The sequence below is a fragment of the Pimephales promelas genome, chromosome 23, assembly GCF_988280905.1.
Source record: "Pimephales promelas chromosome 23, fPimPro1.hap1.1, whole genome shotgun sequence".
NCBI lineage: Eukaryota > Metazoa > Chordata > Actinopteri > Cypriniformes > Leuciscidae > Pimephales > Pimephales promelas.
Genome location: NC_142791.1, coordinates 4941322 through 4966142, shown reverse-complemented (window position 1 = coordinate 4966142; position 24821 = coordinate 4941322). Strand labels below are relative to the sequence as shown.

The following is a 24821-nucleotide window of genomic DNA, read 5'->3' as shown; positions in this document are numbered from 1 at the left end:
TGAAGGCTATAAGAACATTTCATCTCCTGAAGGAAGTGCATATTTTTTTATTTTTTTTCCCCTTCTATAATTATATTAATTGAATTATTATTTTCCTCTGGTCTGTACACTGTTGATTTAATTTTGTTGAACAGGTTACAGTATTTGTAGTGTTCTCTACTATTGTCCTGTGTATTGTTCAGAATAAAGTTAAAAAAAAAAAAAAACTACAAGCACAAGGGTCAGGGGATCTCTGGATAATCGACCCATAGGGGGTTGGGCTAATAAGCTAACAGACCAATCACAGATCAGTGCCAGTGCATTTGATTTCACTGGCAGAAAAGTTTTGAAAATATGGACGAAGGTACTGAATACGCAGACGGATGCATTATGGAGGATTGGGATTACACATCTTTTTTGGACGCTAAACTAACAGGCTCTTGTTCTGTGGAGAAAGCTGAGTGGTTACCGTCCTCTTTTTCCTGGACATGTCCGGCCGTCGATGTCCGGGATTCAGCTTTTAATTTCTGCAGTCGCCATGCATTGTTTACAGGTAAATTACAGCTTTTGTTTCAATCTAACTGAATTCCTTATAATTGGTGAATCTGAAAAGTGTTTACATAAACAAACAAGTGATCGGTTGATATGCGTTTTAACATTGCTAAGAAAATTCCTGCTCCTCCGTGAGATATACGAGACCGGTAACTTAGGTCTCAGGTGCCGCTCATCGGTAATCAAGTCACCGGCCTCGCGTAGTTCTGCACACAGCCCTCACTCATCCCGCTCGCCACAGTAAACGTGATGAATGACGACTGTAGAACGCAAAAGCCGAATTCCGGACATTTTGGGCGATCTCGATTTTCGGACAGACTTATCACGGAGAATCACTAGTTGGACTGTTGTTTACCTACTGCGATGTTAGCGGTAGTAGGCGTGGCCTCCTAGGGCAGCGAAGCAAATGCATTCTGGGAGTTGTTGTCTTTCGTCCACATAAGCCAAAAATTATAATTTTCTGTCTTTTCTCAGTCTAGAAAGCTCCAAATTAAAAAATAATTCCACATTTCTTCTACATAAATTACCCATTTTAAATACACATTCATCTTTCCAGAGGTGGAATGACCCTTCAACATCACATTCACAGTTCTCTGATATCAGTTTTGATCACCTGTTATGCAGGTAATCAAATAAAACATTAACTTTTCACAAGTGTTTAATTTTTATGTTTTTATTTGTGTATTTTAATTAGACTTATTATGATTTAAGTATTATCTTTCCAACATGCCTGCAGTTCCCATGTTGTTTTAAAAAAATGCAATATAATTTCGTATTAATTAAATTTGTAAGTAATCCACAGGACTTGATATACAGTAATTGAGCTGTGGAATCACATTTAGATGCAAACTTGTATCTAAATCATCCTCTTGCAACCATCTTTGCTTAATTTAATTTAAAATTAGATCAAACATTAGTTAAAATGTATAAATGAAAGAAATATTTAAGCCTTCACTTACCCGACGAACAGGTCAAATGATGTGCTGTTGCCTGGGTAAGGATTAGTGGTTGTATAGCATCGATCCAAAAGAACATTGAACCTTTATGGGGGTATGTTTTAAAAAGTGATCGATCAACTTCTAAACTGAAGATTTATTGTAATACTTTGCATATAATGGTTAGGCATAAAAAAAAGAAAAAGTTTGGTTCCGGTTGTTTGTCAGTTGAGGTCATGGGTCGGTAGGAGATTTTTTTTCTTTCTCAGTGCCAAGTAAGAAACATTGGAAAGATACTAGGCTACTTTTAAACATAACACTAAACCGCCAATAGGTGGCGGCAGGCGGCCGTATTAATGAGTGAGTCATTGATTCATTAATTCAAACGCTTCGTTTAAACGGTTGATTCATTCACGAATGAGACAGATGTTAATGAAGGGGTCATTGAATCTTTGACTCAACCGATTCGTTCAAACGGCTGAATCATTCAGTAATGAAAACAGGATGAGTGTTCCTGTGAGATTCGACGTGTTTCTGCTGTGATTTTTGTTTGGAGCTATTTTCGCTGCTGAAACAGAACAAAAACAGCCAATATTGCATCTAAAATGTAAGTGACTAAAATTTTATTGTTTATTTAACTGTTGTAGGAACTCAATGCCACATATAAAATGTCACAAATAAATTTGGGTCGCACATAATTGGACAGGGTCGGAACCAAACAAAAAAAAATTGTTATGCCTTATAAAATTTTCATTCTGGACAACATCAGAGCTATTATATCATTTTCCCTTCTCCCCTGGGCTCAATTTGTGACATATCACAGACCACCTTAAGATGGATAACATTATTCATGATCTCAAACTGAGCAAAGTACCTCTCGGTGAGATTAGTGGCTCTAACTTCCGCAAAAACCCTTGTCTTCAGCATGAGACCCGTTGGAGGAATGAAGAGGCGAGTTGTATACGTGTAATCCTTTGAGTCAGTGCAGACAGACAGTTACGAACACATGCAGTTGGCCATTGTAATTGTCAATAAAGTGTAATGCTAAATGTCATTGCAAATCTAAGCCAATGGAACATATAATACCTCGAAAAGTGCCATGCTCAGAGTGCTGATGAAGCTACCATTATTGTCCTTAATTGCCAGACTCACTCCAGATCTGCCCCAAAAACACAGAACAACAGTGGTTTATGTAACTCATCCTAAAATGTGCTCAATTTAAATTTTAGAATAAGACATACAGTGAATGCCAAAAGTCTGTGACCACTGAAAACTTTTATTTTGTTTGTTTTTAATACATTTTTCATTACAAATTCATAAAATTAGACTGTTTTGTGCAAGTTTGATGCCAAAAAGCATTTTAATGCTTCAATGAACATGTACTTTGTACAACATTCACATGGTCACAAAGTTGCTTATTTGATTAGTGACCTAGAAGTAGACACTAACCTAATTAGACCTAGTTTCATAGACAAGACTTTAGCCTTTAGTCCCACAGACTAAACTGCATGTTTGAGCTGTTTCTACTGAAAGCAACTTACACTGACATATCACGTTTAAAAATAGCTATAAATTCATCTAAGGTCTAATCCTGGTTTAATCGAAACCCTATCTGTGAAACCAGGCTTAAATTTCTTCATTTTATGCCATAAAATGTCTCTTTAATGTTTAAAATGTTCTTAAATCCCAGGTTTTCAATATGGTCTCAGGCTGTTGGACCCCACTCTACATGGTCATCCCACTCACACACTCATCTCCGTGTTGTTGATCAAGTACTGCAGAGGGTATCTACAGGAAAAGAGGTATTTCATCTCCTGCCGGTAGGTGATGGTTCCAGCATTAGGGTCCAGAGTGTTGACAACCCCAGAGATGTTAACAACCTGCACACTAGAGAAGTCAGAGAACAGCCCAGATCCCACCTCCTGAGTGATCTGTAGAATTGAAACATGACCAAAAAAAGACCTGAACATTAGAAACACGTTTGAATATCAATAAAATGCATATATTGTCATATGGCCATTTTTAGATCCACAAATTACAAAATGTTTTAGACACACAAAATAATAAAATGGAATTTAAAGTTCTTTATGAGTTCTTTATTCAAAGTTATTTAATAGTTCTTTATAGGTCAGAATGTCCTACTACTACTACTAATAATAATAAGGGGGGAGTAACAACTGTAAAAAAAAAAATATTTTCAAGATTTGTTATCACAAATTTTTTGTCAAATCAACTTAAATAATTTATTTAGTTCAGATAACTTATTATTTTGAGTTTCTTATGATTAAATCAATATCCTTTATTGTATTAACTCACTTTTTTTAGTTCAATCAACTTAAAATTAAGGCAACCAGGTTACTTGTTTAAGTTAAACCAACAATATTTTAACAGTTATATATATATATATATATATATATATATATAGTAAAAGACTAAAATAATATCAAGAAATTTGAGTTGCATTATATGTATGAAAGGTGCTCCACAAATCAAATGTGTCAGCTATTGTTTATCATGGTAATTATTCTGATTAATTCTGCTGATAAACATCTAGTACCGTCAGCTTATTGGAGCAAGCAGATATGTATGGTTCACCGATGTAGAACTGGAATCTCAGTACAGGTGGGTTGACTGTCCAGTCAGCGGTTCCTTTGCACTCGGGCTTGGCAAAGTTACCATTAAGAGCCACCATGGATTCATTATATCCATAGAAGTACATGGGGCATAGCAAAATTTCCAAATCCATCCTGTTTGTGCCACACACAACTGTGATATCAGAGTTGTCTGTCAAATAAAAGGAAAACAGTTATCACAGTATCTCTCACGATGTTGGAAAATCGTTTAAGCTTTTTATGCTGCGAGGACATTTAAAACCACAAGAAGTAAGAGAAGGACACCTCGTTAAAATAATACCGCATGTTTAAGAAAATACACTCCTCAAATTGCTGGGTGGTCTCGAGTTCCCTTGTGGTTCCAAAGGAACTGAAAGATGAGATAGTGAAGAGAGAATTAAGGATGAAGAGGAGGAGGACGACGTATGCTTTGACTGACCTGGGTCTCTGAATGTGGGGTGGGTGAGGCAGGGACTCTGAGCCTCCGACTGGAGAATCAGGACAAGCTGACACACTAGGAGGGCAGGCCACATGATGCTCTGGCTGCAGGGAAAATCCCACACATCACATTATCACCTTGACCTCCATTCACTCAAAAACAGATTTTAAAAGCAAAAACAGACACTTACTTTCAGATCAGGCTACGGGTTTTCTGTTCTGTGTGCAGGTCTCACCGACAGACACTGAATGTTGCAAATCAAGTCAATCTGATGTCACTGGCCACACGTTTTTTAATGAAAGAGCGAGTCAACAGACATATATATATATATATATATAGATAGATAGATAGATAGATAGATAGATAGATAGATAGATAGATAGATAGATAGATAGATTACTTGTTTGTTTTTCCTTTAATAATTACTTTTCATAAATGATAACCTATTATATTTATTATTTGTGTTTTACTTTTTAAATATAATGTTAACGTAATATAATGTTTATATTATTTTAACATAATATAAAAAAGAATATAAAAAGTACATGCATACAAATAAACGTTATTGTTTATTAAATGTAAAGAAAACACAAATAAGTAAAACTATTACATCATAAAAAAATATAAGCAGTAATTACAGTAATTTATGTAAAAGACTAATATTTAAACTACAAATAAATAAAGATCACGATTCTACCTTGTTCACCTTCTCTCTTTCGCGGTCTCTTTTCTCTATGTTTATGACGATATTGCTAGGCTATTTATACTGGCCCGTTTCTATCTATAGGTGTGAGGGAGGGCACCAGAAACAAAATGCTGGGGTTATGAGAAATTCGGGACACTAGAGGAGGAACACGAGGAGCTCTGAGAAGACCATAAATTCAATATCAAGTGACATGTTTGGAGTTATAGGAGCATCTCGCTGCTTATGTAGCTCTAACTGGGCTTTTGCCAATACTTAAATCTATAAATGCATTTTATCAGGCTGCTCTTAACTGTGCTATTATGATGCATCATGCAACAAATATGTCCGCTTGAAGATGGAAGGTGGTCATTGTAATAACATTTTTACTAATTTATCATAAGTACATTTTTGAATGGTCATATCTCCTCATTTGATGATAGAAATGTTGTTTTTTTCATTAAAATAAAAAAAAAAATGAAAATGAAAATTACATAAATTATTTAGTATGAAAAATAGGATAACCGGATAATTGGAGGATATACACGCATTCTTTTTTCGTATTCACAAAAGTATGATAGAATCCAATCCAAATTGTAAATAACTATAGTAATTTCAGCACATTATATATATTTGTTAATTGAATGTAACTAAGAGCGTCGTGTCTTTCGTAAGCGGTGTTAGTTGTCTAATCTATTCATATTATTTTTCATAAAATCCGCATACAATATCCTTTTTATTTAGTGTAGGTGGTTTCAGATGCGTCTTCGTGAGAAAAGGTTTCCTCTCCTCATCCTTTTTTAGAAATAGATATCCCACCTTTTCGAACAAAGCCTGACTTCGTGTGTAATTTCAACAAAGACACCCCCTTCTTAAAACTACATAAGAAAGGAACAATGTATTACATGATCTTCTACGACACTGTCCGTTTGGCTATCTGGTTCCCTCCTCACATGGCTTCATTTTTAATCTTCTGGACCAGACAACGTATGGACCCTAATACCATAATATGTCGGCTTTATACCTGAATTTTCCTTTGCAAAATAATATCCTAGAAAAAAACATAGGTAATTATATTCCACAAATACTTATTTGGTTACTTGCTGTGCGCCACATGCATTTATTCAAGACCAAATGTCAAAACATGATCATGTGGATTCTTCTCAGCATTCTTTCTTTGCCTGCAGGGGAGTCATGATCAAATCATCTCCCTCCATTATATGTCCCAGTAACACAAGCCGGATGAAATCACAGTGGACAAATCGTACAATACGGTGTACAAATATCCTGATTCCACTATTAACAAGAGATTACCTCAGAAAGGCCGAATTTTATCTCCCAAACAAATTATTACCACGGGTTAACCATAATTGTGGAAAAACATTTTCAACCAATTGATTTAATTGATTACATTTTAAGTAGGTTATTTCATTTGTTTTATGATTATGTGATAATTTACTATAGGCTACATAATCCTTGACTCATGTCTTTTTATTTATATATCGACAAATAAGAAAATACACCTTCCCCACGAGCCAAAATGATGGGCGTGTGTGCCACTAAACACCATCACATGGGCAATGGATATAAACTCCCTATCAAGGTAATATTTCATTTTATATTAAAGGGTTAGGTCACCCAAAAATCGCTCACCCTCATGTCGTTCCAAACCCATAAAAGCTTAAGTCATCTTCGGAACACAAAATAATACATTTTTGATGAAATCTGAGAGCTGACTGCAAAACTGCAGTTCACGGCACTCAAGTTTGTTTAAGCTGTGGGTTGTTGTTCTCTTACGAATGGTTATCTCGTACTGCGTAATATCTTGTGCTCGGGGGGAAAACCTCTTTTCCACGAGATATTGAAGCCAAAAATTATTATTAATTTTGAGCGCTGCGGCAGCATGCAGACATAGGCAAGACAGCTTGCGTGCCTATTGGCTGTCCTGCGGCAACTGCAGCAGCCTATCGAGAGAGGACCTTGGTGACGTCAGATCCAATGGGGGAGCTTCGCGCCCACTACGTCACCTCCCGCCTTGATCAGATTTTTCATCTCTTCAGCAACGCTCACGCATCGCTGGGTCCGGAGTGAAGTAGCCGCGCGGTCTGAGAAAAGCTTTTTGCGGGACGAGCTTTTGACGAGAAATTTATGGCAGTCAACAATGCGCTGAGGCGTCTTTGTCCCCGAATAAAAGGGCACGACGTCTTGGTCCGCTTAGACAACATGTCAATGGTGCCCTACATAAATCGCCAGGGTGGTGTCAGGTCCCGAAACCTTTCCAGGCTGACTGATGCCTCCTGGTCTGGCAGCACATGTGCCTGGTCACCTGAATTTGGGACCAGACAGACTGCCCAGAAACAATGTTCCAGCAGGGGAATGGTCTCTGCACTCGCAGACGTTCCTACTGCTGTGGGAGACATTCGGCAGAGCGCAGGTAGACCTGTTTGCGTCCAAAGTTTTTCTCCAAGACCAGGGATGCGCTGGCCCATGTCTGGCCCCACTGCCCACTCTATGCTTTCCCACCGTCGCGCTCCTACCTCAGGTATTGGAACAAATCCGGGAAAATGGATGCTCAGTGCTACTTGTGGCTCTGCTCTGGACAAACCAAGCTTGGTTTCCAGTTCTGATGCAGCTAACAAGTGCTGCCCCATGGCCCATTCCGACGAGGAAAGGCCTCCTCTCTCAGGCCAAGGGCTCGATTTGGCATCCTCGCCCAGAGCTGTGGTCCCTCTACGCATCGGCCATCAACGGGTACCCGCAAACCTCCCGGAGGAAGTGTTGAACACGATCATGCAGGCTAGAGCCCTGTCTAATATTTCTCAAAATGGTCTGTGTTTTCTGGCTGGTGCAAAGCTTGAGGCTTTTCACTTCTAGACTTCGGGGTTACGGAAGTTCTCTCCTTCCTTCAAGAGCTACTGGATAAGGGCAGAACCCCAAACACCCTCAAGGTTTATGTGGCTGGCCGATCTGGTCATCCGGTTCCTTAAAGGAGCTAAAAGGCTGAATCCTCCCAGACCTTTCCACGGTTTTGGAAGTCAAAAGGTCCCACATGGGAACTCTGACTCTGCATTCTGACTGTGCATTTAACTCTTTTCAATCGACATAACAGGCCTATTGCTTAATGTATAAATGCATCAAAAATATCATTTTGTAGAATTTGTCAAATGATGTTCAATTATCAATGTTTCATCAGTCCACAACCAAGAGAATTACTAAATAAAGAAGACTTTACTATTCTACATGAATCAAGGTGATTTTGGCCTTTGATCATAGACTTTTAAGTGTCCCACATTAGGAAGCTGCAGATTGTCTCATAGGACTTGCACCTAGAGCACTAATGTCTGTTATATTTTACGAATTAATTTTATCTGCATTTTACTTATCCTGGTTTTTTTTAATGGTATTGGGTGCAGATTTAGATGGCTACAAATCGCGAAATGTCACAGTTGTCTGAAATACATGTAATACAAAATTTCCCATAGACCTACCTATATCGTAATTTAATAATTCTATACTCAAACATTCATATGCCTATATGAATTACCTAAATTCTTAAAGAAATTTAAGTAAATATTGTTTTGGTTCCTCAGTTATATACAGTCGAATATTCAAATAAATAAAAACATGAAACGTGTGAACCAAGTAAATCTACAATTAAGTAATAAACCTACAATAAAGTCATAAATAATGACAGTGCTTGTTTTCTTCCCTCCAACAGCTGCCTTACTGTTGCTATGGTTACGACTTCTGTTCGCAAGACCAGCGTAAAGTTTCGCAGATTCTGCAACGTTGTTTAAAAATGCTGTGTATTTACATTTAAACCATTAGAATCAATAATACCGCGCAAACGCACTTTTTGTGCTGCTTTACGCGCCTTTCTAATGCGTTCATGTCCTCCATATAGTAATAAGCTTCATATTACTTGGCAGGAACACTCGCAAATCTGGTTGTTGTTGCCATTAACCAATATTTATTTGTGGTAAATGGCAGGGTAATTATGAAGAAACATTCAGGCATAAGACATTTTTTTCCAGTATGAATACAGTACAGCAAATTTTTATACAAGAAATCAATAAAAACCAAAGCCACAGTGTTTCCTTCCGGTAATTTGAGTTCACACATGACGATCATATGCCATAACAGTACAAGTGTTCACGTGCAAAAACGATCAAACATGAACAACCTCAGGTGAATGTTGGTGTTATACAGATGGAAAGAACTGTGTGTGAGTCTGTGTGTGTGCGCTCTTCCAGAGCTGCGTTTCGCTCCAGATGAACCAGAAGTCCCCTCATGCGGACATCAAACAACAACAGTGGATGGTTTTCGTCTTCCATCCTTAAGGATAAGAGTCCAGTCCATCTTGTTAGTTCACTTTCACTTGGAGCTGGTGTATTTGGTCACGGCCTTTGTGCCCTCGGACACGGCGTGTTTGGCCAGTTCTCCCGGCAGGAGCAGGCGCACGGCCGTCTGGATCTCCCGGGATGTGATAGTGGAGCGCTTGTTGTAATGCGCCAGGCGCGAGGCTTCTCCGGCGATGCGCTCGAAGATGTCGTTTACAAACGAGTTCATGATGCCCATAGCTTTTGAGGAGATGCCGGTGTCCGGGTGGACTTGTTTCAGTACTTTATACACGTAAATGGCGTAACTCTCTTTCCTGGTCTTACGCCTTTTCTTATCCCCTTTCTTCTGGGTCTTGGTGACAGCTTTTTTAGACCCCTTTTTGGGTGCGGGCGCTGACTTCGCAGGTTCAGGCATTGTTTCGGTTTTTCACAAAAGCTCAACTGTCACAGAATCGTTGTGCTATACACGAACGAACTGCGCATATCACTGGCCCTTATTTATAGAGTCGGCATGCAAATAAGAGTGAGCACAGCCTCAGTATCGATAGGACGACTTCCTAACGTCATGGACCGAATTCTGAGTGACGATTGGCTGGTTTCTGTAGAGTGAATCGATCCAATCAGAGCACACATCCGGGTATATATACCAATCCCTGCTGACATCACAAGCGAAAACGCATTTGACTACCAACGCTAAACAGGACGATACATACAAGCCAAACAGGCGGTTCTTTTGTTGTCAAAACATGTCTGGAAGAGGTAAAACCGGTGGGAAGGCCCGCGCAAAGGCCAAGTCTCGTTCATCCAGAGCCGGACTTCAGTTTCCAGTCGGACGTGTGCACAGATTATTACGCAAGGGAAATTACGCTGAGCGCGTAGGCGCAGGAGCCCCCGTGTATTTGGCCGCTGTCCTGGAATACCTAACGGCTGAGATCCTCGAGCTGGCCGGAAACGCAGCCCGAGACAACAAGAAAACGAGAATCATTCCCCGTCACCTGCAACTAGCTGTCCGCAACGACGAAGAGCTCAACAAGCTTTTAGGTGGCGTTACCATCGCTCAGGGCGGAGTGCTTCCAAACATCCAGGCAGTGTTGCTGCCCAAGAAAACCGAGAAGCCTGCCAAGAGCAAGTAACAGGCCTTTACGATCACGGACAATGACACGCAGCTCCGCTCGTTTGAGTTCAAGCTATCTTATGTTCCCTTCGCGTTATACTGTGTTTTGTTTTAATGAAGACGACAGCAGCATCTTGTAAACTTTGATTTCGTATTATTTTTCTAATGTTGATCGCTCTTTTGGACGGAAGCACCCCCTCACACAAGAAGAGATCTGCACCACCACTGGTTATTAATGGCCATGGGACATTTAACCTGCCATCACGGTGGACTAAAGAACCTCCATTTGCGGGGTGAACGAACATCAGTGACGTTAGTTTATTGTATATGGACATTATGTTGGTTACGTTTTATTTGTCACCGCTTTAAATTACATGCGAGTCGTGTTCTTTATCTGCTGTTCAGTGGTTATGCTGTTTCAATAAATGTACAGTGCCAGTGGAAGGCACAAAGAAGCCGTGATTTGTTGTTTTTCTCGAAGCCGCATTGTGCTGCATTGTCTAAAATAGAAGCTCTAATTAGAACTACCGCATAAAGAGAGCACTTTTTATACATTAAGATATCGATAACATCCTTAAAAACCCTTTAAAATTATGTAAAAATATTAGCTGAAGATATAAAAAAAACATTGGCATAACGTCTCCTCTTAGAGATCACCGTGTTGACATCACATGACCATGACATGTCACACAACGAGTTATTGACAATATGGTCACCAATGCCTTACTGATAAAAACTTGAAGTATCCGAGCAACATATTTACTCAGTTAAAGTTACAATACTATAATTGTGCTGAAGTAAAGAAAATAATCTGACCACCACAAATAAAACCCCATATTATCCATTATATAATTATTCATACCATTAGCTGTATGCTAATTTACACATTCTGGGCAGTTTCTGAGAATGGAGGTAAAAGTTACACAAACAATACACACCTCTGGTTTTTCACAGACAAGACTTAAAGGAGTAGTTCACTTTAAAAAAAACTTTTGCTGATAATTTACTAACCCCCATGTCATCAAGGTGTCCATGTCTTTCTTTCTTCAGTAGAAAAGAAATTAAGGTTTTTGATGAAAACATTCCAGGATTTTTCTCCATATAATGGACTTTACTGGGAACCAAACGGTTCAAGGTCCAAAAGACAGTTTCAGTGCAAACTGTTCAAAGGGCTTTAAACGATTCCAGATGAGGAATATGGGTCTTATCAAGTGAAATGATCTCTCATTTAAAAAAAAGAACAAACAAAAACCAAGTTTAAGTTTTATAAGCTCAAATGGTTTTTATAAGCTTGCTCTGTTCTGTGAGGCACGTTCGTGACTCTTCTGTTCGAACTTGTTCATCAAAATGAACGAACCTTTTCCCGAGTCAACTTGTTCATTTCGTTCAGCCAAATGACATGAAAAAAGATTCGTTCATTTTGATGGACGAGTTCGAACAGGAGATTCACGAACAGAGCAAGGCGACCACTTGAGCTTATAAAACTTAAACTTTGTTATTTATTTTTTAAATGACCGATCATTTTGTTTGATAAGACCCTTATTCATCGTCTGGAATCGTTTAAAGCCCTTTGAACAGTTTGCAATGAAACTGTCTTTTGGGACCTTGAACCGCTTGGTTCCCATTTAAGTCCATTATATGGAGAAAATCTTGAAATGTTTTCATCAAAAACATTAATTTCTTTTTGGCTGAAAAAGAATGACATGGATATCTTGGATGACATGGGGGTGACCTTACTCGTATTTATTTTCAATGGCATATTATACACCCACGAGAATACTTTATTACTTGAACGAAGTAAATATACATTAATGAGCACATATATTTTTGAAAGAACTAAGTGTTTTTAGCTAAGAATAAACTAAAAGAGTTACACAGTGTAGCTTTAAGCTAGTTCTGGACTAAAATGCATGCATGTTTGAAGCAATTTGCATCTTTAAATATGCCATTGTTTTGTCTCAAGATGCACACCAGTATTTATTTATTTTTTTTTCTTTTCTGAGCCACATTTATAAAAGCTAAGCTAAAGCAATTGAAACCTGGCTTCATCTAAACCCTTTCAGTGAAACCAGGCCATAATGTTTCTTAACTTGTGAACACTGCTGTAGCCTGTTAAACAGTGATGGAATGGCTTTTTTGGGGGGTTATACTTCAAAGACTCAATAAATGGTGCCATTTACCAGTAGTAACAATTTAAAGGATTAATAATTGACTAATTAGAGAAGTGCAAATATCAATAAAAACAATCAAATGTTTTATATATATATATTTACACATTAACACACACTAAATATCTATTAGCTAAAGGATTGTGCTGGGTTTCATATCATGCCATTGTTAATTAGACTTAAATCACATAAATAGATCAACACCATTTAACATATTTGAAACTCTTTTATTGTACGAACATAACCCTTGTTATGTTACAGCCTTCATGAATGAGTATTTAATGGAAAAGAAAATGCGTCCACAGAATTCACATCTGTAGTGTGCTTAAGACTACTTTAAGTGTCTAGTTGTATTTACATCAAAAAACTTTGAAACAATTTTGTTGTGGCATTGTTAATAAATACAAGTGCTTCATAGCCAAGATGACCAGAACTTAAAAATTATTTTACAGGCAGCAAAGAAATTAAGAACCTTGCATTTATTCAAGCCAACAAAAATAATAATTCCCCTCTCAAATCATAATGATGCATGGTGTTCAGAAGTGGCAATTACATGAAATATTACAGTAAATGTAAAAGTGAATTAAACAATTTTTTCAACAGAATTTGGAATATAGCGATATATAATCTCAATTTTTTCTCTGACTTTAAGCCTCTTTCTCTGCGTATCCTTCGGTTTTCATGTCATTGAGGCCCAAGTCTTCGTTCTGCTCAAAGGTCCTGGTGTACTTTTCAATCTTCATTTCTGGATCTGGATCTGGGGCATAAACATTCTGCAAAAAGGAGTCGGATGATTAGCCTTCACATAAAAAGAACAAGATATAGATCCAAATGTTGAAAATCACATAATTGAAGACATTAAATCTGAAGCTTAACCATAAGATCCTTTAAATAAAACAATGTTTTATTTAGTATTATTTTTAAAAAAAAGTTCTGGCCTCACCTGAATATAACTATTGCCTGCTGGATCGTCCAGGATAACGTGCACATCCATTTCCCCCGCCATTATCTAAGAAACATTTAGTAAAAAAAAAAAAACACATTCACACACAAAAACAAAAAAAGAGTTCTGTCATATATTATTTTTTATAAATGCGTTCCTTATTGAAAATATTGTCATTGCATTTAACAGTAAAGAAGAGTAACAGAAATGCTAGTAATACAGTATCATTCAAACCTTGTCAATCTTTTGCCCAAAAAGCTCCAGTTTCCCTGCTCTATCCGCTGTAAAGCTGTCTCCACACATGAAGGGGTTTTTTGAAACAATCTAAAACAAGCATAAAATTAGCATATAAGAGGCTGTTTGTCGATAACAACCAAAGCCGTTAGCTGGTCTTTGATTCCTACCAGATCTTTAATGTCCTTGAGAAGTCCTTCCAATGTAGTGAACTTCCCTCCGACAGCCGCCATCCCCAACTCAAACTCCAGCTCGGGAATCAACACGCTACATGTCTCGGACTGTTACACACATACATTACACATGAATCATGAAAAGGTCGAGTATACACACATTAGTGTCACAGGGAGCCAACCCCACCTTCAGCAGGTCTCTGGACATATCTGAAGGGTCTGTTAAGTGGAGAGTTATTCTGGTTCCCTGATCTTCTGTGGCTCCTCCTGATTTCACCTATTTAATGATGTCAAGTCAACAATAAATTCTAGACCATAATACAAGAACAGCACAAAAAAACATAGCATGGTTTATTATTCTCACCTCATTGGTGCGATGTCCACAGCTGTCGCAATTAGTGGCCATTATAATGACCTCTTTAAAGTGTGGAATTTCTGCAATTGGGTTAAAGGGACCAATAAACTGCTTTCTTTAAATTATGACCCACAACTGTTAGACTGATATCTCCGTGCACCATTTTACACTAAAATGCTAGCGAAACTTAGCGCTGCCAATTTTAGCCACAACTTGAAATGAAAATCTCCAAGGGCTTCCATGGTACAAAGGTTTTTGAATGAATTTTAAACGAATGAATTAATGAGCACAAGAGACAGAATGTGTAATGTAACTTTTAGTAGTGAAGCGGTTTTAATATTAATGTTTCTTTGCGCACAGTTTTGTTTCCACCTCAAAAAAGTCTCGATCGTGATATTCGTATATCTCGAAGTTTTTGGTCATATCGCCAACCCCTACTTTGCTACCATCATTTGTTGAACCATTTTCTCTGCATTAAAAATAAATTAGTAAAGCAGGATATTCAAAAAAAAAATGTACATGGAAAGCTTTTATTTGGTAAGCAAGCAATTGAACACAAAGATTCATTTGAAAATGCATGTTGTTTGCTAGCGTGCTTGAAAGGATACGGACAAGCTTCATGTTTGTATTGGCCGGAGCGTTGCATTCTGGGCAGTTAGTGTTAAACACTAATACCTCATTTCTCATTGCATCTATATCATCGCCTGCCTTTTCGTCTTCTTTTTCCTCTTCCTGAAAAAAAAAAATGGTGGAAGTTGAAGAAACTGTAATCTTACAGTTCTGCACTCCTAGCACAACAGATTCTGTAGCAGCTTCTCACCGCTATTCCTAGCGCAGCATTTTGTTCAGCTGTCCTGTTGTAATACGTGACGGAGAGAGCCGTGTCTTTCTGAGGCGCGAACGGGTTCTCAATAAAACTATTCCCAGATGGATCATCAATAATCTGCAGATAGAAGACAAATGCGGCATTCATTAGTTCATGATAATAATACTGTTTAATCCTTTCTGAAGTTTCCCATCAGCAAAACTTACTAACGTGAATTCCTCTTGAACTTCTTTAAGATTTTTCAGCCTCTGGATGAATTCATCTATCTTTTCAGCAACAGCTGGATCTGTTCCCTGCAATGTGAAGAGGAACATGAACAGAACACTAAATAATTAGATACAGACAATTATTCTCAATATAAAACAAAACGCTTTGCATAAATAGTTGAAACATACAGAATGAAAAAGGCTATTGAAGAAAAAAGGTGCACTGCACAGATAAAACACCCACCTTTCTAATAGGTTGGTCTTGCTCTAAACCCGCCACTGCTCTGTCCACAAGGCCCTCGATTGTTGACAAGGCTAACCCATTAGAAAGAAGACAAAACATTATTAATGATAAACTTACAAACAGTATTTATTATGATTTGCAAAATATCATTCTGTAGATGATGTCTAATACGTCATAAAGCAAATTTGAAGTTGTAATTGCAGTATAATCCAGCAGAACATCAACTTTTCTATAAGAAGTTTGTACTTTATTTAGAGGTCAAAATGAAAATACATAACTTACAGCCCTTCTGTGTGAAAGGAGGAATTTCAAAATCAAGTTGTGGAATTCTGGTGGACGCACTGTCCGACTTTACAACCTCTCGATTCATGTCCTGCACACAAGAAAAACTACTTGCTGATTCCTTAGGGAAACTTCAAATGGGACTACATGAGAAGTGTGAATCAGCTCTAACAAGTCATCCACCCACCCCTATTTTTTCTTCTTCTCAGATTTAGATATATTGTAGATAAACAAGTTGACCAAAAGAAAACAAATTTTATGGAAAATTGCTCCCCTCATTACGTTGAAAAACAATCTAAAAAGAATAAATTCTAATAAAAACCACTAGGAGAAGCGCATGTTTTCTTTGATTGTTTTATACGTTGTAGAAAATTGATTGACGCACTTTTTGGGGGGCATCTTAAAGTAGATTTATCTCTCTATTTTGGGAATTATAGTTTTATTACTTGACCTTCCCGACATCTAAATAACAGTTTATAGTCAGAGTTACCAGTCCATTTCAACTAACTTTATTAATTATTTTATTCATAATAAACACGACAAGACAAACCTGTTTGGTCTTTACTTGTAAGGTGTACAGGACACCCTGCTCTTGTATCCGGCCAGCAGACTGGATTTCTGTGTTGGTCCAGTTACAGTGTGGACATGTAAAGGAGCTGATGATGATTTCTTTGAAGAAAGGGATCTTAGTCATTAGAAGACGTGTGCTTCCCTGGACAGGTAATACAGAATTGACATTAAATAAATGAATTAATTTGTTTTAAAAATATATATTATATTTGTATTTCCAAATAGTAATAATAATAAAGCTGCATATGTACATCTTTATAACAGTTCATGCACAAACTCTCGATCACTGTAGGTTGTTGATCTTCATCGTCTGCATTAATGTCCTTAAAAACGCCGCCGCGGACGCGCTCCTCCTCAATAGCTGACATTATTGTCAGGTACTGTGGGTTAAAAGTATCTAAACTGTCTGGTTTAGGAGGTGTTATAATGAGTGGTGTTCTCGTTCTGCTAGAAGTTTCCAGCAGCCTTCGCAGTTCGCACGTTTTTTGGTAGTATCCTGATGTGTGTTGAATCACCACCGGGTCAGACTCAGCTCAAGTTAACAAGACGTGTCAAAATAAAAGTCTCTCGATTGCATATTTGGTGCATTCATGTGTCATTGCTCATTTCATGTCTCACTATCGTGTATTTATAAATGCAAACTCGTCATTAATCACGGTTGCTTGATAAAATACTTTAACAATAACTTCCAGGATTTGTTGAACATTGCTTTTAATGCGGGTTTCACCCATGGTTTCACCGCTCACCCAGGGTTGAATGAACACGTTTTATTCCATTATTATTCAAACTAGACCTCGACTCACAAACAGAAGGAACCCCAAGTGTTTTACTGTGCGATATCCAAACTAAAATGTTTAGTTTCCAGATATCACATAAATTATATGATTTGTATGTACAATATATATTAGGGCCGTATAATAGGTTAGCTATTTTGCTGTCATTGTTTACCGTCTTAAATCAGCAGCCGCTAGATGGCGCTCCCTCAGCTTCTGTCTCTTTGCCTCATGCCTTTTCAGTTAAAGCCTTTCTCCCAGGTCAACAGTTACCTTTCCTTCTTATACCCTGAGCAAAGCATTGTTGAACATAAGTGGAATACCAACACTGAAACAGACTGGCAGGAAACCAAAAGATGAGGCAAATGGGTATCAAGAGGGGGAGAAGAACATTAAAATATTCTCCTCAATGCATGTTTAACCAATAGTAGCCTACCTAGATTGTACATTAGGATACTTTATAATCTCTATTAAGTTCACCACCATTCATTTCAAGCTGTCAGATGAGACCAAAAATGGCATAGTTACATATTAGAACACACTAGTAAATAAACATTATGTAGTTGAAAGCATATGTCCCGTGAAGCAAATAGTACAGACATGTCATTGAGGTGCAAATGTCTCCCCCGACAGAACCCGAGTGATAGATAGGCATTAGCATACTGTTATGATGAAGGCCTCAATGGTCATATTTGCTCAGCCCTACAATGTCATTGTGTCCTAACCAGAAAATTATTTAGTTTACTCATAGCAGACCGGCATTGCGTGAACTGGCCCTTGGTGGCAGAACATAAACTACTGGCTGGAATACAATATAGAATATGTAGGCTATTATAGGCTACTTAATGTATATGCAGATATATGTCATATTAGGCCTGCAACAATATGTGAGCTATGTTATAATGTGTGACGTCCTCTAAGGGTTGTGTATAGAAATGGAGAAGTGTCTTTTTTGTGTGCCTGTTTGGTGACGTGGTCAATGGTGTAAATTTGATCATGTGATTTACTTTCCCCCTTGCAAATATAGACCTTCCTTTTCCTGCAGTTGTTGAGCGTTTTTGTGTGATAACAGTTATGACACTTGGAGTGACACTCTCAAGGTGCTGTCATAGATTAAAAATATGTTTTATCCGATGTTCCGACAATATTAGATGCTTATGCTAATGGTGACCAATAACATCTGAATAATTTATTCACATAAATATCCAGATATAAACACAAGATTTTGTACAGAAATAGTTCGCTTTGAAATAAAAGAAACCATTCTATTAAAAAACATATTCCCAAGTTTAAAATAGATTTTGAGGATTGAAACTGATGAAAGTCTTTATAAGACTTAAAGGAGTAGTTCACATTTAAAAAAACGTTTGCTAATAATTTATTCACCCCCATGTCATCCAAGATGTCCATGTCTTTCTTTCTTCAGTTGAAAAGAAATTAAGGTTTTTGATGAAAACATTCCAGTATTTTCTCCATATAATGGACTTCAATGGGAACCAAATGGTTTAAGGTCCAAAAGACAGATTCAGTGCTAACTGTAAACTGTTCATAGGGCTTTAAACAATTCCAGACGATGAATAAGGGTTTTATCAAGCGAAACGATCGTTCATTTAAAAAAAAAAAAACAAAGTTTAAGTTTTATAAGCTCAAATGGTCGCCTTGCTCTGTTCTGTGATGCGCGTTCGTGACTCTCCTGTTCGAATACGGTCATCAAAATGAAAGAATCTTTTCCAGAGTCAGTTCGTTCATTTTGTTCGTTGAATGAACCAAATGACACAAAAAAGATTTGTTTTAAGTTTTTTTTTAAAAGTGAACTACTCCTTTAAGTGTATTACAGTAATATATATGGGGTCAGTAATACTGTGAAACACTACAATTAAAAATAACTTTAAACATATTTTAAAATGTAGTAGTTTATTCATGTGATGGCAAAGCTGCCTTTTCAGCATCATTATAATCTTCAGTGTCACTTTAGAAATCATAATATGATTTAGTGCTCAAGTAACATTTCTTATTATTATCAATGTTGAAATGTTGTTCCGCAATATATTCAACTGTGAGGTATTTATTTCAGGATTTTCTTTAATTAAAGATCAAAAGAACAGTTTTTTATTTGAAATAGAAATATTTTTTCGCATTATAAATGTTTCTGCTATACTAAAGTTGAATTTAATGTGCCCCTGCTAAGTAAAAGTCTAAACGTTTCTTTAAAAAATCCCCAAACTTTTGATATATTATACAGTATTATATTATTATTTGAACATTCACATATAATGAAATTGTTAAGTCTGAATTGTTAGAATTGAAGTCTGAATTAGACAAATTTGACTGAATAGATGTGAACTTAAAAGGTCAAAAGGGTGCAAGTGTAAATTTTCTAAATGAGAACCAACCTCTGGCCGAAATGCCCCTGAAACTTCACACATAAATTAGCATTGGGAAAAGACCATGACATCTCATGATGTCATGGAAGCCACTCTCTTTAAAAAGAGTCTTAGCAGAGGAAGTGAGCTTCAGAGTTCAAGAGCGTGCAGCATGGAGATCAAAACCGGCTTTGTTGTTCACATTCTGATGTTGATTGTAGGAGGTAAGACAAAACATATTTCTTATTTGCAACGGTTTAGGCTATATCTCTGACTTAATAAAGTGGCATTGTGGGTGTATTTACTTGTTACCTGCAGGTTGTTTGCATGGGCATGTGTTAGGGTCGGTTATGTTGTCTGATGTGTTAGTGCTTTCATCGTTTTATTGTACGATGATTTTTGCGTTTGATAGATCTCTACATGATTTTAACCGTCATTGTGCAACTCGTTTCATTTATAGACTGGGTTGAATGATATAACTTTAGTTAAGGTGTACTCACCTACAGGAAACTATTCAGAAACTATCATCACAGCAGTGGATGTAAAGCTTTTCAATAATGGACCTAAATGATGAAAAACAGTATAGAATATACTTTATAAATAAGTTATATTATTAAATGGAATTAAGTTCAAAGGTGAATAAAAGGAATGTTACATTTAATTTAATCATTGCACTGGAAAGGTTTTAGTGTACTAACTCCCACATACAATTGCACATTAGGCATAATGGGTCATTACACCTAAAAAAGGACAAAAATATTCACACCCCCATGTCGCCTGATTTAGAGCTTGATATGTTTACACCTCTGCGAATAAGGTTTTAACACCACTGTTTCCTGTTCCAGCACTAGTATGTCTCTCTATGTGTCACAGTGGCAAGTTTTCTCTCGCTGCAAGATTGAACCACACAAGCAAATAAAAGACCACTTACAGCAGTCAGTCTAATGCAAAGTGTAGCCCCTCTCACTTTCAGCCGCAGCTTGCGAGAGCGCTGAGAACACTCACATGAGTCAGAGCAGAGCGTAGGGTGTCTGTGGTCTTATCTGCCCCCTTATCAACCTACTGTTCTTCCATTAAACTAGCCCACCTCTCGACTGTATATGTGTTTAACTTTGATCATTGTCTTTGGTTGGAACGTTTTGTTAAAACTTGATGATTCTCACCCGCTTCTCTCCTTTCTGAACAGGAATAAGAGAATGTTCAGCAACAAAGTATATTACAGTGGCAGAAGGAGACACACTGGTATTGAAATGTCCACAACGAAATTTAAGTGAGAATACATACATGGAGTGGAGAAATCCAAATGGTCATGTTATGTACTTCAACAAGATCAGAGGTGAGGGCAAGAACAGTGTATATATTGTAACACAAAAACATCAAACACTGTTACATTTCCTCTTTGTTGTATTTTAGAAACATTAAAGATTAATGTCATGTTTCCGTACAGGTCTGCGAGATTCAAGGAGCAAAATTTTTACTTCAAACAACTCTGAATATACGTTACTCTTGTCTAACATTACCTTCGACGATGAAGGGCTTTATAAATGTCTTCTGTATGAAGATAAAGTCATTTCAAAAAGATTCAAAGTAAAAGTTCTGGGTAAATATATATATATTTTATCACTCATCTTTTCTGAAAGCATGCATAAAATTAATAATGGAATATAAAATTAGACTCTTTTTCATCTGGTCACAGGAACCCCCAAAATAGATATGGCTGAGTATGAAGATAAAATAATCCTCAAATGTTCAGTGACAGCGAATGGCAACCCACCTGAACTCTCTTGGCAAATCAGTGGGGTTGAAATTGAAGGTAAGTTACGAGAAGTGTCTCAGTCTGAGTGGGGAGACAGTTTCCAAACTGTTGACCAGTAATGTATTTGTGTGTGTGTGGGTGTGTGTGTATATATATATAAGAAATGAATACTTCTAATCAGCATGAATGCTTTAAATTGTGGCAGTAAAGACATTGAAAATGGTAAAAAAAAATATATATATTTCTCTTTCAAATAAATGCTGTTCTTTTAAACTTTCTATTCATCTAAGAATCAATAAAACAATTACAATTTCTACAATAATATTAAGCAGCACAGCTGTTTTTAACGCTGATAAAAATAAGAAATTATGTTTCTTGAGCACCAAATCAGCTTATTAGAATGCAGGCTTGGTGAGCAAAAACTTTACAAAATATAACCCGAAACAGTCTAGATATAATGACATATAAAGTCCCATGCCTTCTGACATTTCCCACACTGTGAAACTACAAATACCTTGTAAAAAATAGAGGAACCACAATATTCTGAAGCAGGTCAGCTAAGGATAAATGGAACAATGCTATCAATTGTACATTTAGGGTGTTTCTCATACTAGATGAATTAAAAATCACAGATTACTGAATATGCCCTGTTTTGCCCCTAACAGCTCTACCCAATACCTTGCGAGAGGGAAGATCCAACAGGTCACTGGCAGTTAGCATCTTAACAATCAAAACTCATATCAGGGAAGCAAAGGTGATGTGCATGGCAAAACACAAAGATCTCCCAAAACAAGTGCTGGATTTGATCATCATTGAAAATCACTGTAAGTACCACAAATGGTACATAGAACCCGTTTCAGTACATAAAACTAGTTTTGTCATATGAGCTTACACCACACCACCACCACTGATTTCTCAAGCATGTGACCAAAATAGGAGGATTTTGCCATATTTGACATTAGCCATTATTAGAAAAGGGAAATGAAATGTTAGGGGATTTTGTTTGGCTGTGCTGCACAGGGAAAGTTAATCTACACTTCAGAGTATTTGGTAGTTTCCTATTTACGTGAATGTGTGTGGTCCACATTAGAGTGATCGATCACATGATGTAAGGGAAGTCAGCTCTTTCTTTGAACAAAACAGACTGTTCCCCATCCAGAATATACACACTAACTAATTAACAAATATTTTAAAAAGTCAGATAAGCAAACAGTCAACAGTGAATTTTTTTTTATTGTGTCTTCACACAGCTATCACGGCCTCCACATCAAGGTATTCCAGTACGAGAGACGTGCTAAAAACTGAGACAATGACCACAGTCACTTCTGCTCCTGCCATTAGCAGTACCGGTGAGTGTTTCACTTAATTTCATGTGTTTGGACAAGTAATGAAATATGTGATATCACACCAATTACACTACATAAACTAGGAGTTTAGCCAGCCCATGACAGAATATTTTAAATGCAGGTCAGATAAAAATGAACGTAAAATCCCCTTCTGTGTGAGGGCTTCACATAAAACCACACACACTGGTAATAGAAATTGCTTCTACTTCTAACTCTCAGCCTCCGCCTACTGGTAGCTTTTGTAGAATGCACACAGTCACATCTTACCTTTTTGATTTTTAAATTTGATTACATTTGTATTAACAAATACACCATCTGATCACAGCACACATGGAATTGTCGTCAGAAAATACTGAAGTGGTCCCAACAGGAGACAGCACTACCTCAAACCACGGGCGAGGTAAATTATGCAATTTTGCATGATAAAACACTTACTGACAATATTACAATTTCATGTCAAAGCTGATGTGTGTTTTTCAGTATTTCTTCAGTATTTGTGCTTTGTGATTAATTAATTTGCTTTGTGATCTGTTTTATTAGAGAAACATTCTACTTCAACAGCTATAAACTTGACAAGTAAGTGTTATTAAATTCATTTCATATTAACATGACATTTTAAACATAATATACCATTCATTCCCTGCTTATTGCTCATGTTGTAAAATTAATCTCAAATCTACCTTTGTATTTCAGCAGAGAACATAAACTCTTCGGAGTCCATATCACCTGAAGGGTTCATAACCAAAAATGGCACCAACTCAGGTGTGTAACTCATAAAAAAAATAAAAATAAATTCCACCTTGTTCTCACATAAATGAGTGCTAATTGCAAGTCAAAATTAAAATCAAAGCAACATGTAATTATTGCAGTGCTTTTTCTTATGCCTTTGTGATGCTATCCTAAGAATTTGATGATAATTTATGTTATTTTGTGTATTTGCAGGCTTTGACATAGGGGGCCAAGACAAACAATACAATCATATTGAAAGCTCACCACTGCTGATCCTGCTGGTCACAAGCCTTATCATATGTTTACTTATTGTAGTCATCTTCTTTGTGATCAGACTGCGAAGGGCACATATAGCCTGGAAAAAAGGTATAATAAGATTATTTATAGATTTTAACTTTGATTCAAGCTTCATTTATATTCTAAGGTTTAGCTGGGAATTAATTCTGGATACAGTTTTTCATTTTAATCTGATTTTATAACAGAGAATGAAGAATCAGACCAGTCTGTGGAAAGCAGCAAATCAAAAGCCAGTCATGAAGAAAAGCAATCCCAGGGGAGGAGAAGACAAGGTATGACCACTTAAACCATCTAATCTGGTAGATCAAACACGCACGCTTTTGTGTCTTTGCAAACGACTAATTTTTCATGTTTCTCTTAATTTTCGTTCTAGGCTTCTGGAACTCAAATTTCACAGAATACAGAGTGGAAGAAACGCAACAGAATGCAGAAAATGCAATAGCTACAGTAGACGTGATCACTGAAACACAAGACAGTTCAAGAACAGCTTGTAACAAACTTGATGGAGCTTGTGTCAAGGAGACTGAACTTTAGATGGAAATTCAGCTGTACTGGATACTCATCAGAGATTGAACTCATTTTGCAGTTCTGTTATACAATGGTGCTCACTAAGCCTATTTTGGGGGAAAATAAAAGATGATGATAAATATAGGCTTTTGTATATAATGTTAGCTATTTTTATACTGAATGTAAAGTGTTTTTTATGTGTTTTTTTACAGTTTAATAACTTTAACTTTTGATCATGTAGCCATGATCAAATTGGAAAAGACTGCTTGACGTTTCAACATATTGTGTCTTTTTTAAAATACTGAAATGGCTGCTGCTCTCCCTGTTTCAAAAGTCAATATGTATGAAAAATTAAATTAACTGTTTTTTTATGAAATAAAACTCTATTTTATGTAA

General features: G+C 37.0%; 5 protein-coding genes across 8 annotated transcripts in view; 2 read left to right on the top strand and 3 right to left on the bottom strand.

Moving 5' to 3' along the window:
• Positions 1-4813, bottom strand: part of LOC120481968 (zona pellucida-like domain-containing protein 1) — an 8257-nt gene extending 3444 nt beyond the window's left edge. The window contains exons 1-6 of the mRNA XM_089126346.1: positions 4518-4813; positions 4024-4250; positions 3213-3397; positions 2553-2625; positions 2341-2438; positions 1491-1571 (exon numbers count right to left, since the gene is read on the bottom strand). Coding sequence (XP_088982472.1) covers positions 1491-1571; positions 2341-2438; positions 2553-2625; positions 3213-3397; positions 4024-4250; positions 4518-4611 — 758 coding nt within the window. The 5' untranslated portion in view covers positions 4612-4813. The remainder of the gene's footprint in view (positions 1-1490; positions 1572-2340; positions 2439-2552; positions 2626-3212; positions 3398-4023; positions 4251-4517) is intronic.
• On the top strand, positions 356-24821 carry crtam (cytotoxic and regulatory T cell molecule). Of its 4 annotated transcripts, XM_089126345.1 has the most exons (13): positions 356-532; positions 3157-3268; positions 20977-21126; positions 21238-21390; positions 21487-21603; positions 22212-22370; positions 22797-22895; positions 23218-23292; positions 23433-23468; positions 23586-23654; positions 23835-23987; positions 24104-24190; positions 24292-24821. In XM_089126345.1, the coding sequence occupies exons 3-13, from the start codon at positions 21075-21077 to the stop codon at positions 24450-24452; spliced, it is 1161 nt and encodes a 386-aa protein (XP_088982471.1). In that variant the 5' UTR covers positions 356-532; positions 3157-3268; positions 20977-21074; the 3' UTR covers positions 24453-24821. The 4 variants fall into 4 exon arrangements, with proteins under 4 accessions (XP_088982471.1, XP_039533815.2, XP_039533813.2 ...); XM_039677881.2 differs by lacking the exons at positions 356-532; positions 3157-3268 and adding an exon at positions 19861-20014 and having other exon boundaries at positions 23589-23654; XM_039677879.2 differs by lacking the exons at positions 356-532; positions 3157-3268 and adding an exon at positions 19861-20014.
• hist2h2l (histone 2, H2, like) lies at positions 9147-10025 on the bottom strand. The gene has a single exon (XM_039677525.2). The coding sequence runs from the start codon at positions 9952-9954 to the stop codon at positions 9574-9576; it is 381 nt and encodes a 126-aa protein (XP_039533459.1). The 5' UTR covers positions 9955-10025; the 3' UTR covers positions 9147-9573.
• h2ax1 (H2A.X variant histone family member 1) lies at positions 10199-11110 on the top strand. Its single transcript, XM_039677524.2, has one exon. It carries the CDS (start codon positions 10286-10288, stop codon positions 10670-10672), a length of 387 nt encoding a protein of 128 aa, XP_039533458.1. The 5' UTR covers positions 10199-10285; the 3' UTR covers positions 10673-11110.
• Positions 13028-17167, bottom strand: zpr1 (ZPR1 zinc finger). Its single transcript, XM_039678178.2, has 13 exons — positions 16906-17167; positions 16635-16796; positions 16085-16175; positions 15803-15873; positions 15559-15645; positions 15347-15469; positions 15135-15258; positions 14536-14606; positions 14359-14448; positions 14169-14279; positions 13999-14088; positions 13765-13830; positions 13028-13594 (listed from the first exon to the last, which is right to left on the bottom strand). The coding sequence occupies exons 1-13, from the start codon at positions 17020-17022 to the stop codon at positions 13469-13471; spliced, it is 1329 nt and encodes a 442-aa protein (XP_039534112.2). The 5' UTR covers positions 17023-17167; the 3' UTR covers positions 13028-13468.